The sequence below is a fragment of the Amblyomma maculatum genome, chromosome 9 (genome assembly GCF_055883805.1).
Source record: "Amblyomma maculatum isolate TAMU_Amacu chromosome 9, ASM5588380v1, whole genome shotgun sequence".
NCBI classification, from domain to species: Eukaryota; Metazoa; Arthropoda; class Arachnida; order Ixodida; family Ixodidae; genus Amblyomma; species Amblyomma maculatum.
Genome location: NC_139352.1, coordinates 21,686,270 through 21,703,216, shown reverse-complemented (window position 1 = coordinate 21,703,216; position 16,947 = coordinate 21,686,270). Strand labels below are relative to the sequence as shown.

At 42.6% G+C, this 16,947-nt stretch overlaps 1 protein-coding gene across 1 annotated transcript; it reads left to right on the top strand.

Annotated features, from left to right (window-relative positions):
* The first annotated feature begins 88 nt into the window (after positions 1–88).
* On the top strand, positions 89–16,417 carry Mtpalpha (monolysocardiolipin acyltransferase Mtpalpha). Its single transcript, XM_084578379.1, has 17 exons — positions 89–205; positions 584–625; positions 723–793; positions 851–984; positions 3,561–3,699; positions 4,821–4,940; positions 5,028–5,130; positions 5,536–5,658; positions 5,739–5,857; positions 6,341–6,507; positions 7,493–7,663; positions 8,050–8,272; positions 9,181–9,390; positions 11,937–12,132; positions 13,381–13,492; positions 15,164–15,254; positions 15,968–16,417. The coding sequence occupies exons 1-17, from the start codon at positions 148–150 to the stop codon at positions 16,175–16,177; spliced, it is 2,289 nt and encodes a 762-aa protein (XP_084434505.1). The 5' UTR covers positions 89–147; the 3' UTR covers positions 16,178–16,417.
* The last annotated feature ends 530 nt before the right edge of the window (positions 16,418–16,947 follow it).

Sequence of the window (16,947 nt, the reverse complement as noted above, 5' to 3'; positions counted from 1 at the left end):
TAATTACTGCAACACTTTTATAACACTTAAAAGTAAGAAACTATTCAAAGTTTCATCCAAATTATATAGCAAATAAGGCAAATATCGCGTCTTCGCTTCATCCAGCCGGCTATTGACCAGCGAGGAGGTAACAGCACGGCATCGAGTATGGCTTGTAGGGCGCTGGGACTTTTACGAAATTATCCTCATCTGATTTCCTCGATCCGTAAGTGGCTAATCACATCAGACATTACTTTCATTTGTCAGTGAAGAAGTCATTAATAGGTGGGTGTCACTGGACACTTTGGTTGTAATCAGGGTCACGCTAAGTAACCCCTATCTTGTGGGCTTGCCCGTGTGAACTCGTCCTTGCTTGTCGCCACTGCCTAGCATCGGATCTCTGTGGCATTAGTGATACTGTAGCTAAATTGAAAGAGCAGAGGTCTTCCAAAGAACCATCTTCGTTACGCAACCATACTGCCGTCAGCTGGACGGGTGTCACGTTGCATTTTATTAATTTAAGGCATTGCTTGGAAGGTCTTCTAAGGCTTGTACTAACGCGAAACTGCTGTCACTGTCTGATTATACGCGTTTTACCACGCAGGAGGGAACTCAGTGAGGACTTTCTCAGTTTCCAGCATGCGTCGTAAGTAGCTTTCCTTTTCCTGCAATGGAGAAGAAAAAAAAAAGCGTCTATATGGCCAGCGTCGTTCAGAACTCTTCTCCCTGCCTCATCTTTTCAGTACTAAAGCATCTGAAGTACGACGTGAAAGAAGGCGTCGCCGTCATCCGCATCGACACACCAGGTTCAAAGGTGACAGTCCCAGTGCAGGCGCGGTAACATGTCACACAAGAGCCTTGCCTGTTCTAGGTCAATTCACTGAACGCCGAAGTCACCGAAGATGTGAAAGTCGTCCTACAAGACTTCCTCAGCAACGGAGCAGTGTCCAGTGCCGTGCTGATATCCTCAAAGCCTGGCTGCTTTATCGCCGGCGCTGACATCACGTAAGACGATTTTTGAGGCATCGGTTGTCAATAAAGATTATTTTATATTATTGTTATCTTTACGTACCAGAATGACTGCTGTGCCGAGGGCTACACTAGTCATGATAAGACGGTATGGTATTTATGCTTGCAGTGTTTACGTGGTAAAAGCAGCAGCCACGAGATAACTTTTATGATGAATGACTGTAACAACTTGTCGTTGAATTTACATTTCAATATGCTTCACCTGTGCCTTCGTACTTACTGTCGAATTCTGATAGACTTTGTAGTGGTTGGCCACATTTCTTAGGTTCTCACCATGCCTGCTTTCAAAATTGTTGTGCTTAGGTTAGGTAAGCACTTTTCTGTGTTGTCATTTTGTATGTAACTAAGGTAAAAATGTGGACTACTTGCCATCGCTTAGTATACGAAGAAATATTATGAGACCTTGTATTCATTTGCTCTTTTGTTCCAAACCTATTTTCTTCAAAGGCAACTCCAGTGATCTTTCGACATTCATTTATTCTAAAGAACTTTTGCTGTATATTTTCCACTCCGTCCCGACCAATCCTGCTCAATCGGGGAGCCGTGCAACACTTCAGCCACATTCAAATCGATTTTAAAATATGCTCCTTCCGTGGTCTCAGTTCAGACTATTTCTGCAGACAATGCTGCATTTGCACTGTCACAGGCGTTAATCCTAAGTTATTGCCCGCTCCCCGCATGGACAACAAAGTTTGAGTCTTGTATGTGGCCGTCTCGGGTATTTTATGAACTGCGTCGCTATGTCCAGTCACTATTTCAGCCTTTCAAAGTGCATGCAAATGTTTTCCCGCCAATAGTATATGCGACGTTATTGATTTTTCCAATGGATCATTGTTTCTTGCCATAAACTCTGCTTTTTGGGAAACTATTTGTTGTGTCGAAGGTAGGGAACTGCAATGAATATGATACTATCATTAAATAAAAAAAAAAAAAAAGACAGGAGTGGGCCTTTAGAGAGATAGTTGTTTCACAAAGGGGCATTCTGTCCATTTGAAGTGCAGGCTACATCTCAAACTTTTATAATTTGAGAGACGAATTGTTGGTACTCAATGCCTTATTGGTATCTTTTAACTTCATAACATTCTTGGTGTCCTGGTGACCTAACGGCAGTTGTCATTGCTGAACATTCAACACAATTGGTGCCTCATGTTGCAGCTCTAGACGTTTAAGGTCATTGGTTTCGTTTTGTCATTAATTTGCTCTGCTTCTTTTAAACTGCAAGCATAGGTTCTATTAAATTTTTCCTCTTTATTTTTTTTCCTTCTTAGAAGCTCGCTTGGTTGCTGACATTCGAGAGCCTTTTTTTGTTTGCTATCGTGAACAGGTTGAGCGAGTTCATTGAACTTTTTTATAGTAAATCGCTTGTGTGCTGCATATTGACATTGCTTGCTGGATGCCACCTGCAGCAAGGAATGAAATGAAGCTTGTCACATTAAGAACTTTGTGCTTTGATGTATTTTTTTTTTCATCATTGAAGTTGGCAGTTGCTGTTTTGCAGCTGGTTAGTTGACTGGCCTGGTAAATGCACTAGGACACGTGTTCTTATAGACTCTGTTCATTCATTGGTAGTTTTAGGAAAGCACTTGGGTGACAGTCTTGTTCTTCTTTTCTTTTTCAATATGTTGTGCGAATATTGAAATTTTTGAATACGAAAACAGGGAATAAATGCCTTTGAATATCGTATATCTGATCAAGAGGAAAAATATTAAAAATTAAAAAATAGCGAACACCATTTGTCTTGTTTAATTCAGTATTCACATTGTATTTGCAAGTAAAATTGAAATAAAATTGCAGAGACGTGTATACCCTTCTCAAAAATCCAATATAAAGTTTATACATGATTTCATACAGTACCAGTTTTTTGTCCAAGAAGGATCTGCATGAAACTGGGTGACGCTGTCATATTGCTGCTGAATACAGCAAAAATTCTCATTAATCTGGCCTTCAGTGGACTAGAAAAAAAATGTTGACATAACGGAAAGCTCGAATTATCTAATGGGCCTGAAAAAATTTCGTGAAAACTATTTGCATGTCAGCAATTCTATCCGATTAACGCCTACACTATGCTTGTCTGCATTCGAGAGGAAATTGAAGTACGAAGTTTTTTTCCACTTACATCGAGTCGTTCGCTTTGGGCACGCTATTGGAAAAGCCCTTTCCACAAAAGGGAAGGCCCCTTTTCACAAAACGGCCTCTTCACGTTTTGAGGGTGCTTCACTACACAGCCCACGCGGTCAAATAGTGCACTTAAGTATGCAGTGCAGGAAAAGCTGTGACGAATTCGAAAACATTCGATGTATTCGGTAATTTTCAAGTACTTTTCGGAAATTCCGAATATCAGTTTTGGGAATATGAATCAAATAGCAAAGTTGTTCAATTTGTATTCGAAATTTCAGATATTGACACACCCCTGGTTTCCAAGCTGCCTCTTAATCTTCCTTATTTTCAACCATGTTTTAAGACTTCTGTAGCTTGCTCGTTCAGGCTTCTTATTGAGCTTTCATTTAGTACTTTTTTCTTTAATATGGAGAGATAACTTTGTGGCTTTCCAGGATGCTGGACAAGTGCAAGACTGCTGCCGAAGGCGCGCGTCTCTCACGTGAAGCCCAAGAATTAGTCCAAAAGCTGGAGGATAGCCCCAAGCCCATAGTCGCTGCTATCATGGGCTCCTGTCTTGGAGGCGGCCTCGAGGTGACGCTTATCAACTCTTCTCGGCCGTGCTTTTTTTCCACCACAGGGAGCGCAACCGGCTTATGAAAGGTTGCATCACATTTGCAACCTTTCGCAAGGTTGCATCAAAAGTTGTGTAAGGTTTTGCAAAGGTTGCAATTTTAGCATGTGTTGCCCTACTTGAAGTATCGAAATATTGAGCCCAATGGCCGCTCTAATGCCCTTTTAGCTTGGTTACTTGAAGTATTGAAGGCTGAGCCAAAGGGCTGCTTTAATCCCCATTTGGTTTTGAAGTTGTACATCATGTTTTTGAAGCGCAGGCACGAAAAGAAAAGCTTATATGCTGACTTCTTTGCTCAGGTGAAGGAGCTAGATCACCTAGATTATCTGCACGTCCCCAACCTGTAGCACTGCCCAAACTTTCTGGCTCTTTGTAATGCTACACATCACATTCATTGGCTTTAGCTGGGAACTGTGGGAGAAATTCTATATTTGCTTCCACTTTTCATCAAGATTTGCTGATGGGTTGAGCAGGAGCACTCTTTTGTGAGTCTTCTTCTAATGCAAGCTTTGTCTTATTGCAGGTACTTTGTGTTTGGCTGCTACCTGATATACTTTCGTAATGAACCCACTTTTATTTTTTCAAGAAAAATTGACATCAGTTTAGGGGGTGGATTGATTAAATGGGGGCAAAGTTGACAGATATTTTTGTGAGAGCTGAAATTTAATACACATGTGTTATCTTCCATTCATCGATCATCAACAAAAGCACATGGGCAGCCATAGTCGTGATGCTGGTTTTTAGCATTGTTTGCTTCAAAAGATGTTGGCTGCTATATCACTCGTTCCACTGATTTTGTGGCAGTGGAGAGTGCCCGCCCCAAATGCGCCCTAAGTGAACACACTGAATAGCAGGTTTACGCAATTGGGAGTGCAGCAACTCGGGACATTGCAATGAACAAACTATTGCTGGCTCTCCTGCCTACATAGTGTTAAGCAAATTCACTGTGGCAAACGTAGCATGTGGGTTAACAACGTAAGTAAACACGGTACATTCTTCAGTGGCATCCTTAACTTACGGACTATGGACTTGTGGCATATTTCAGTAGAGAGATCTTTTCAACTACGGTGAAATATTTCAGGTTGCTATGGCCTGCCAGTATCGGATAGCAGTCAAGGACCGTAAAACAGTCCTCGGTCTTCCTGAAGTAATGCTTGGCATCTTACCTGGGGCCGGCGGGACTCAGCGTCTACCCAGACTTGTAAGCAAATTCGCTTTCGTGCTCTCTCGGGGCTCCGTTATTTCAGCTGGCCTACAGTGTTCATCTTTCTGCACTGACTCTTTTCAGGTGCAACTTCCCACTGCGCTAGACATGATGCTCACGGGTCGAAACATTCGCGCAGACCATGCGAAGAAGATGGGGCTCGTTGACCAAACAGTCGAGCCTCTGGGTGCGTAGCTGCTGCAACCAGTTGTATCATTCTGGGAGAGTGCGTGGACAAAGATGAAAGCCTCTAGGTTGTGCAAAAGGCGATCTTGGTGCATAAGTATGATCTTTTTCAGCGCCTGCATCATTTTGCCGTCATGTTTTCTAGCATACGAGTCCGACTTTCACCTCCGGAAGTTGGGTGGTAACAACAGAATTACGGGTATCAATTACATCCTTGTACGCCCTGAAGGCTTTTGTCCCAAACAGCATATTTTTCTTTCGACTCTACAACTTTCTGTTCGAGTCTTAGAAATTGCCAAAAGCTCTTCTTTAACACTACTCAGACCTAATTCTGAGTAGCAAAATATAGCCGTGGCCACTATTTTGCTATGTAAGCTCGTGAGACAGTTCACCCCATTTATTGTAGGCCCAGGAGTGAAGCCTATAGAAGAACGGATGATCGAATACCTGGAAGAAGTGGCGATTCAGGCAGCTAAGGGTCTGGCCGACGGCTCGCTAAAGCCCAACCGAACGCGCCCGCTTATGGAGCGTAAGTAGGAGTCGCATCCTCAACTTAGCAGTTCCTAATGGCGCCCACTTGTCTCTCCTCAACTGATTGCCTTGCAACAGGCCTAATGAACAAGGCACTTCAGTACGAGCTCGTGCGGAACATGGTGTTTGACAAGGCAAAGGGTCAGGTGATGAAGATGACGCAAGGGCTCTACCCAGCTCCACTGAAGATCCTCGAGGTATTGTTTTGGCTTGGTGTGGCATCTTGATATTTATAATAGTGGCTTGCAGTGATGGCTTTGAGTTAGTGCTCTTTCAAGCTTACGTAAATTTTGTTTAGTGTAACATTTTTCTGATCTGGTCCGATGTTGAATGAACCTTGGACTCAAGTGGTTCTTGTTCGAAGCTTGTAGCATGGCGTGTCACAGAAAAGCATTTGGCATCTTGCAGTTGAGCTTGCACAAGGATTCGTTGAGTGAAGATGTCGTTCCTGGAAAAGGTGGGACTTGTCAACCTCACCTGCTAGTAGCTGGATAAACGTTTAAATGTGTCGCAGGTGAAACTCATTCATTTTTTGTGCACTTACGGCTCCGAAAGGAAAAGTGCAGGCCACAAACAGCGCAGTGACATTAGAGTGAGGGTAGCCGAGATACCACTAATCCTGAAAGATTGGTTAGCAGTGTATTGATGCAAAACTTCGCTGCCTGCCATGCTGCGTGCAGGTTGTCAAGACTGGTGTCGTGAAAGGCCCCAAGTTTGGCTATGAGGCTGAGCACACGGGCTTTGGCGAGCTCTGTGTCACGCCCCAGTCAAAGGGGCTCATAGGACTCTACTTTGGTCAGGTTGCTTGCAAGAAGAACCGTTTTGGGGAGCCACAGAATGAAGTCAAGTGAGTGATTGCTGTGTATTGCCATCAGCATTTCACTTATTACTGTATCTTGTGTTTAATTAATTAAGTGGGTGCATGCCATATTCAACTGTGGAGTGGAATATGACGCACTGGACTCCCACTCATCATCGCCACTTTGACATCATGTGAATGAGGCATTAGACTGCTTTAACATGAATGTTTGCTTACTGATAACGGATGTGGCAAATGCCAAAACTTTTTGTCTTGTAGTTGTACATAATAACTGCTGTAGTTTCTCTGCATTCTAAGCAGCTTTTGTCATGAGGAAAATTAGTGGCAAGACATTTACCAAATGAGTTTGAGGACCTGTGTGCTTCATTATTTGATAAAAACCATTATTTAAAGCAGTGCAGTATATCTCGCCCCTTGCTTAGCATATTTCTTTGTTTTAAACATTTTGCACCTCTGACGTTTTCTTCTTACATTTCTCTGAAAAGCAGTGGCTGGGCCGAGTAAGTAAATGAAGATTTGTCAATTAAAGCTACCCGTATTTAGCCATGAATAATGCTGGAAGATGTATCATTTGTAGCTTGCTCTCCGTGCTTTTTTCTTTTTATTAGGCAAAGGCACATGATTACATTTTTTTTTTCCTGCAATAAAAATATAAAAGCATGAAAGCCTATAATAGAACTTGTTATTTAGTGTGAAGCCTATCACTTCCAGTGTGGAAATGGCATAAATAGAGCACATTAACTCTCGTTCACATTTGGTTTCTCACAATTTCTGTGGCATGCTTATCCTGTTCGAGACACATCACCGTGGTATACATACAGAATGTGATACATCTTTACCTTGTTTCTAGTGGCCTGAGTTTCCATTATCACTAGGGTATTCTAGTAACAAGTGAGTTGCTCTGTCGTTATCACTGTATCACCTGTATCAACTTTCTCCTCGAGCTTGGTCGAACTCTTGATCCGGTGAGCATCGTTTTCATGCATGCTCGTTCTCTTTTTGCCCCGTGCAGGAGGGTAGGTATCCTGGGTGCTGGCCTCATGGGAGCGGGCATTGCGCAAGTCTCTGTCGACAAGGGCTGGAGTGTGGTACTCAAGGACACTGCCGAAAAGGGCCTGAATCGGGGCGAGCAGCAGGTCCGCAAGGGACTGGACGAGAACGTCAAGAAGAAGCGCATATCAGCGTAAGCTTCCATAGTGTAGCACAAGGCACAGGTGCGAGGAGTGCGGTTGTGAGGGAATTTTCGGGCATTTATATGAACCAGAACATGCTGTTTTCACATTTTTGTAGAAAAACGGTTGGAAAACATTACGGTTTTCTTCGAAAGAACAGCCAGGCACAGTGCATTACGCATTCAATTAAAGATACAAAATTTGTACATCATGGAGTACTGATGCATAGAGTGTGTTCAAAGTTCCATTTTGGACCGTTTGGTGTGTGGCTAGAGCCTGGATGATGTATTGTGGCCTTACCGTTAGATGTGTCAACTCTTGGTATTGTTGGGTAACTATATTGTCGAATTGTACCTGTTGTTAACATTCATATTCTTTTTTATGCATAATTTTTCAGTTACGAACGCGATGTCTACATGTCGGCACTGGAGCCCACCCTCAAGTACGACCACTTCAAGGCGGCCGACATTGTCATTGAGGCCGTCTTTGAGGACCTCAATGTCAAGCATGCCGTGCTCAAGGAAGTGGAGCAGGTTGTTCCGGAGCACTGTGTCTTCGCCTCCAACACGTCCGCATTGCCAATCGGCAAGATTGCACAGGCCAGCAAACGACCCGACAAGGCCAGTCATGCTTCATTGCTTGTTTTCTTTGAAACAGTTATACCGCATTATGACATGCGCATTCAAGGCAGATTGTCACTGGCAGCTTTTCTCACCGAGCAGTCAGATCCTTAGCCTTGTAGCTTTGAAAAGCATTTAATATTTCCAGGAGATTGATTAGTTTCAGTACGTGTCTATCACTATGTAATAAAGATCCCCAGTTGGTACATGTTGAAAGGCAGAACTGGGGGTCAGATTGTAAAAACTATGGGGAAAAAAAAAAAAAATGTTACTTTAGAAAATTGTGCTTTGCAGCATTTACAGCACTCTTTCTTTGTTTTAAAGGAATAAGAATATAGAGACAATATGTGCTAATTTAAAGCATCCAATCTTGTTTTATTGAAAATTTGTTTTGAGGTTATCGCCTGGTTCCTGCAAATCATAGCACAGCAGTGGGTGCGGGGATTTGAATGCCGCTTTTTGCATTGTAACTGCTTAGTTGTGCTTTGTATTGAGACGGCCTCAGATTTACCACCTCAGGCTCCCACTTTATTTTGTTAGCCAGTAATTAGGCCGTGAAGCATTTGAAATTTCAAAAGGAACACACTATGGTCCTTAAAAAAAAAAAAACGATAGAAGAGGAATTGAGTGTCTTGATTTAGACTACTTTTTACTAAATATTAAAAGCATTTACAGACCCAGAGCCCATTTTTTTCTCTTGCAAGGCTTTCCACGAGGAAGCATCATGTGAACAACGTATAAACAATGATAAAAGTACTGAAGATGTCATCGTGGCAGTTTATATCTGATTGATGTTTCAAGCCATTGTGCAAACTTTCATCTCTCCTAAAGAATGAAAGGAGATGTGGTGGGGATGGGTACTCTTCCTGAGCATAGTGCAGACTTCTGCTGCTCGGCACACTGTGCAGGTGGTTGGAATGCACTACTTCTCGCCCGTCGACAAGATGCAGCTCTTGGAGGTCATCACCCACGACAAGACGTCCCAAGACACTGCGGCGACGGCTGTTGCAGTCGGGCTCAAGCAGGGCAAAGTGGTTATCACGGTCAAGGACGCACCGGGCTTCTACACGACACGCATCCTCTCGGCCATGTTGGCCGAAGCCATCAGGCTGCTACAGGTAAGGGCATCTTACAGCTTGATTCCGCTGCAAGTAATTGCATATATGAGGAATAAACACTAGCCATATGTCGTCGACTAAAAAGTACACTGTCCAGATTACTATTCTCGAATGTTACCTGCACTGTAAATGTTTACGAGTCTCTTCATGGTTGCTGTGTGGATAGGTGAGCAGCTGCTGTGAACTGGAGGATGCAGGTTCAGTCCAGGCTGCAGTGACTTCATTCGGGTGGAAGTGAAACGTAAGGCTTTTGTGTACTGTGTGATGTCGGTGCACATCAAAGAGCTGTAGATGGTCGAAACAATCCGGAGCCCTCCATGATGGCGGTGTGTCTCATAGGCAATGCTGCTTTGGGATATTTAACCCCTTATACCATGCCTTATCGTGCAAGTTATTATCACGCAAGAACTGCGTGTCGTAGTTATCTGCGGACTGTATCTGGTTCATTAATGCTTTCCTATCCGCGGGAAAAAGGGTGGCTTTTGGGTGGTGTCATTAATTTTCTTTTTCTTTAACAAAGCTTCCTTGGTACTGGAGTGTTTAGTATCAAATTGTAGAAGACGAATTCCTCTTCACAATGGTATTAGTGACAATCACCATATTTATTGAATAAGTGAGGAAAAAAGAACCGTCAGCAAAAAATTGTAGTTAAAACAAAACACACAATAAAAGCATCACTTTTTTGGTACTACAAATACACAATATAAAAATTTAAAAATATGCGTTTTTTACGACAGGGACCAATGCAGCATTGCAGCAAATTCTAGCTTGCTGTGTACAGTGTTCGTGAGTTAGAAGAGAAAACAGTGGCCGAGGTCGACCCCTGGCTGTCCTCTAGCAGAAAACATGACTCCCTGTGCTGCCGGCGGCAAGTAATACTACCCAAAAGACATTCTCACCCTACGGATAACAGTTGTGACCTTTAGAACAGTGATCTCTTTCGATCAGCGCTCAGCAAAAGCGGAAATTTTTGGGGAGTGAAAACAAAACTTATCGAGGCCTGGCTGTCGAAGTTCTGGGTCGGTTTGACGTAGTCTCACTGTCACTGCTAAAGTGTGAAGAGCTGAATTCATCTTCCGAGTCATCACTACTGCTGTTCGCATCCAAAAAACGAGTTCTCTGATGCGTCAACTTCCGCGGAACCGCGTCGTTTTCAAGCAGCAGGAGCATGCATGATGTCGACGCCATAATGTAAACAACGAGCGCCGATCACCTGACTCCGGAGACCATCTGGACGGGCGCAGCGCGGTGAAAAAAATAAAACCAAAAGAAAAACTGAAAGAAGCGTTCTTCTATTTTCTACTGAATGACGCCACTTGTCAAGAAGCGCTTCAAAACAGGAAAATTCAACCATCGATAGCAGGCGACACTTATCAGGGCATGGCTGTTGACATTTCGGGTCTGTTTGACGTAGTTTCGCTGTCAGGTACTAAAGTCTGAAGAGCTGAATTCGTCTTCGTAGTTGCTGAATCCGTAGCTTAGTTGCTTAACGCTGTCGCGTCATACCCTTAAAGGGCAACTGTGGAAGTTTTTTGACATTTGAATATTCTGTTAAAAGTTTTACTGTAGGCTTTCCTCTCTGCCCTGACACATTCTACTGAATTTACGTGCCATTCGATGATTTATTCGTGCACAACACGAATGTGCAGTTTTTGCGGCCTCAGCTCAGGCGATTTCTGCAGGCAACCCTGCATTTGTGACATCATAAGCATTATACCCACGTTAGTGGCCATTCCCTGCGTGAGCAAGAAATTGAGGCCTGTATTACGCTATCTCAGACATTTCATATAATACGTCATGATTTCCAGTCTTTATTTCTGCCAACCAATGTAAGTGTGAGTATTTTTACATTACTGCATGTGACGTCGTCACGGGTTCGTCAACTGGAATGTCATTTCTGGCCATGAAACCAGTTTCAGTTTCGATTTGCTGTTCTTTCTTTTTAAAAGCAGTACTACTTCGAATTTCTAAAAACTGTTTGTTGTGTCGGAACAAGGACAGAGCAAGGAATGTAATGCAATCAATAACTGAAAATGGTGAAAAAACCACCGGAGTTAAGCCTTTAAAGGCGGAATTAATGTCCCCTATAATTTTAAAAAAATTTTCTTTCTCTGTTTGGGGGGGGGGGGGGGGGGTGCGGCAGCCGTATCGCGGGGACATTTGTCTGGCCACATGCCAGGGGCACAGGCAAAGTAGTGAAGTTCGAATTAACGAGTTTTCACCATATAAACAGAGTAGTTGTCTAACTTAAAAGGTGTTAGTCGAGATTCGTGCATTTCCTTTAATGCTTTGAGTGCCTGCCACAAAATATCTCCACTGAAAGGTCTTGTACCGCACTGCCTCGTTATTGTGTGGCTTTTCTGTTACCTTTCTACAAAAACATCACAACAAAATCAAAAGAAAAGCAATAAAAATGTGGATGCATGTTTTTGTTCGTTATGGTTCTGACAGAACAATGTACGATTGGGGTCCATTGATTGCACATAATTGCCTTTGACTTAGTCTCTTAATCACAATAAACTAACAGCCAGGGAAACCCTGTGCAGGAAGGGGTCACTGTCAAGGAGCTTGACTCATTGACCAAGAAGTTTGGGTTTCCTGTTGGCGCGGCGACGCTGGTCGACGAGGTTGGCATCGACGTGGCTGAGCACATTGCCGAGTTTCTCAGCAAAGAGTTTGGCACCAGATTCCAGGGCGGCAACCCACAGATCCTGAAGGACATGGTCGCTGCCGGATTTCTGGGTGAGTACTCATATCACCGAAAAATTAATACCAGCTGGTCCATAGCTCTGAGAGCTTACAGTTCGGTGACTGTGTTTAGGACACCATATTGCCTGGTGAAATGCTCATGTCGCTCTGAAAACAACTTTTAATGCGATAGCTTTAAGGATCCGGTGTCACAGAAAAACCAGTGTCAGCGTCATTGGCTATGAGCAAAAAAACCTTGATTGGTCGACAGGGCCGAGACATCACAGCCAACGTGACCTCATGTGGTAATTTCAAGCACCCCACAACGCTCACGTTAAGCTAGGCATTGCATGCGGAATGAAATTGATTGAATCGTTAATGCCAATTAAAAGTTGCATGTTTCAAATTATCCAACTCTGTAAAGTAATTGATTTTGCTCCAAGAAAAATTTAAAGAGTTTAGGCTTTAGGAGGGGTTTGAACCCACATCATTTATTTGCAAGTCAGACATACTACCGACCAAGGCATGCTTGCGCGGCTTGGGAACATGCGTGGTTTTATATGCGCACCATGTGGTCTTTTAAATCAAGGGATATCTTAGGGGTGTATGCTAATGGGTATGCGTGTAATTAGGACCACAGGTCGTTATCGCATCATACCTTTAAGGTGAAGCTTAAGTATCCCTTTATTTTTTTTGTGTGCATATGTGTGCCCTCATAATCCGGTTGAGAGCAAAATTTGTCTCACTAGAGCTCCTATTTTAAGTAGCCATAACGTCTTTGGTACTGCAGATACTGTGTTTGCGTGATTCTAACATGTACCTTCTTTTTTTCTGATAATAAGCATTTAAAAAATACTTAAGATCAAAAACCTCATAAACGAAATTTCTTGAGTGCGATAAAATCGGCAGCAAGTTGTTTTTGTGGTCTCTGGGCATTAAATATTGCTGCACATTACAGTCGGGAGCACGTTAGAATTGTGAAAATGGGATAGGTCTGACTTGCAATTATAAGTTTCACCTGCGTATATAAAACAATTGCAAGTTTCACCTGCATGTATAATCATTAATGCGCTTCATTCCTTCACTAAAAATGGTTGCTGTTTGAATTCAAATCTGATTAGAAGTGCAGAGCAACAGGTATTTTGAAATGTGTTGGATTTTCTGCTGCATCCAGTTAGGCCTGCAAAGAAATGACAGGCTTGGTCATTTCTCGCAGTATGAAAGAAAATTCACTACAGATTGAACCACGCTTTCATGGGTTGTGGTTTTTTTTTGTCTCTAATGCCGACTGCTCTTTTGCAGGCCGCAAGTCCGGCAAGGGATGCTTTATATACAAGCCTGGCGTCAAGGAGAGGCCCATCAATACGGAGGCAGAAAACCTGCTCAAGAAGTACAGCCTGCCCAAGAAACTCGAGTAAGAACAACTTCCGGAATTTATTTGCACATGGGTTGTGTACAACAGAACATGACTGATATGTTGCTGGCTCATAATTGTGAGCAGTAGATTTATAAAATGTGTGAGTCAGCATCACGAAAACAGCTTGGGCTATTCATGGTGAAAAACAGCGCACACTGAGACACCAGACAGATAACAAGACACCACTTAACGTTAGCGGTGTTTCCTTCTTTTTCTCTATCTGGTGTATATCAGTGTGAGCTGTTTTTCATTATGAATCTTCACTTACTAGCCCAAACATCCACCTTACTACAGCGACGGTCAGCTGCTTCTCTACAGTTTATATCTGTGTAGTAGGGCAAAGCACCTCAAAGCGCTGATGGTTACAGTGAGAGACTTCCTGGCTGCTTTCCCATCCCTGAATTGAGCATGTTGTATGTAGTGTTTCTGTCTCATTGAGGACCATGGACGATGAAAGTCCACAAACACCAGAAAAGCTCTTCACGTCTTGCGTCTCAACCTTTAACATGTCAGCGAGGTTTTGCCATATCGTCTGTGTGCTGGTAGTCATTGTTGGCATCGTTTGTTATTATCACCTTTGTGTGCTGACATTACAGTAGGTTCCCATCGAGATGAACTCGGGTTAAAATGAATTTTAAATAAGGTGAAACACTGTCGGATCGTGTGGTTGGTTTCCCTTAGAAGTCGCCCCACAAAATAGCTTCCACGCACCTTCCTGCACAACTGCATGGAAGCCATCTTGCGGGAGCTCATTTTCCTTTGGGGGTGGCTTTCGTGCGAGTGAAGAAAAGGCAGGGCAGGAATTCTGTATGACTGCTGAGGACTTGTTTAATTATACTGCCTCTCAGAGCCAAGAGTAGGACTCGAGATTACGCACACCTATACATTCATTCGATCATTCACACACAGTCAACCCTCACAGCATTTGTAATTATTCACTAATTACCTGATTCTTAATTAGCATGCTCATAATTGACCATACAATCTCTCATCAGTACATGTCCATAAACACAACACATCCACAAGGTCCATATGTATCCAGCTTGGAGCAGCAAACTTTCATGGTCTATGGGTAGCTTGCCCGTCTCACAGCCCAAAGGTCCTTGGGTTTGAATCTCAAGCATTCTGCCTAACCGACTCTTCAGTTCGGTTGCTTTACTTTATGTAGATAATTGTCCTAAGACATTCAAGACCCATCCAAGTATTGTAGCTCTAAATTTTAAAAAGTCAGTTTTCTTCTATGCCCTTGTGACAGATTGGCAACAACACTGACGCTGGGTTTTCTAAGATGCGAGGCGTTTACGCTATCAGGTAAAACTGGAAAAATACACGTACACAAATAAGCAGTCGCTGTGGGATCTATAGTAAGGTAAAAAGGAAGTTAAAAAAGAAACAAAAAAAAACTAGACCAATGTTGTATTCAAATAGAGCTTGTTTCGTGCCCTCAGTCTTGAACTCACTTCGTACATAGTTCAATAAATGCTCTGCTTGCAATTATCTCTCTAAAGGCTACTTCATTTGTTTATTTACTTTAGAATATATTTGGGACATACCTAGTGGGTCTCGCACGTCTTTTTTAAGGGGCACTTCTTAGATCTTGAACAAACTTCCTGGTCCCTTTAGATTGGATTTAAAGGTAGTCTGTGTTTCACACCAACTCTCCTGTAGGAACACAGAAGAAGAGCTCCAGTTTCGGCTAGCCAGCAGGTTTGTCAACGAGGCTGTTCTCTGCCTGCAAGAAGGTGTTCTCGCAAACCCGGTGAGCCACTCCTTCATTTAAAAACGCCTCTAGCCTAACAGCTGCATTTTTCCAACTTCCGGTTTCCGTCTGCTTAAGCGATTGTTGCTAGGACAATAGTCAGGCCTAACTTTGCTATGAATGGTTATGCTATGACTTTATATAAGTGACCACAAGTACTGTACCAAGGTCAAAGTTAGTTAACCTGATTAAATCTAATTAAACCCATATGAAGCACAGGTTAATAAATGAAGCCAGTGTACGTGTAAATACACATTGGCTCAGTAATGCTTTTCTAAGCCTAATCAAGCATGTGAGACCTAATAGGCCTAGGTAAGCCTAAAGGTCTGTAAGGTCACAATACGTAGCAAGTTTCTGCCTGAACACACATTGACTTATACACCTTCATAATCCTTACGAAGCCTATTTACATGAGCACTTCTAGCTCATGTAAAATTCTAGCTCTAGCATGTAAAATTAGCTTAGCTTTATGGTAAACCGTGGCCATTTCTTAACTTTATTATCATTTTTTTGTCAGTAACAGTGTGGCACATTCTGTGTTTGAGAACCTACATAAAAAGATGTGTGAACTACGCTTATTATTCGTGCTTTGTAAATTGTCCAGTGTTTTTTTTTTCTTTTTTTTTTCTTTTTTTTACAGTCAGCTTTGTCGCAGTTGCTTGGTGACAGTCGATAATGTGCGTCATCCAATTTGCTCTTTTAAACCTGCGCAGGTTGAAGGCGATATTGGCGCTGTGTTTGGTCTTGGCTTCCCGCCTTTCTTGGGCGGCCCGTTCCACTTCATTGACACGTACGGTGCGGACAAGCTTGTTCGTTGGATGGACAAATTCACACAGACCTTTGGGCCTGAATTTGAGCCCTGCCAGCTTCTGAGGGACCATGCTAATGACACTGCCAAGAAGTTTCACTCCAGGAACAAGTAGACCCAACATTAATACCTAGTGGACCTCCTCCTTTGGTCATCACACTACTAGCTTTCAATTGTGTACTTTATTGTATTTAGGGGACTGCAGACTGGATGTAAATATTGCCTGAAGGAAACACAGGACGTCTTTTATATCGACGTCATCAAGTTGAGATTGTATTTTTGGAAATCACCATTTCTTTTCACGTCATGTGCTTTTTATATACAGGCATGCAGCCAATAAAACTGTTGACAGATACCTTGCGTGCTGATTCTTTTAGAGCTTCATTATTTTGGACAAACTGTGCACCATGCTTCTAGCCCCACAGATAACCACAAAAATTACCACTGTTCCTTTGCTAAGCTAATTTCTCATGGTGTTCTTCTGTGCAGCGTTCAGAATACACTCTATCCCAGTTTTAATTATTGCTCAGCATTCAATGCTCAAAAGCAAAACCTTAAAGATGGTGCTGAAGAAGTACTATTTTAGCACTGGGCTGCAATCAGTGTTGCCAAATGCCAGAGGAAAATAGCTTTAATGCTGCATATAAGTAGTCAAAATTCAGCTAAACAGTCTCAAAGAGTGTAAAAGATGCTAAACTTTTCAAGTGCTTTTGTCATGTAGTTTTGTGTATATGTGTATACATATAACCAGTTTGAAATCCATACCATGAAGACTCCGTAAACAGAAGGGGCTCCTAAAATGCTCGGGTTTCATGTTTTTGCTCCAGGGTATTGGTAACAATATAAATGAAAAAAAATTGCTTTTTGGTTTTCCACAAATCTATA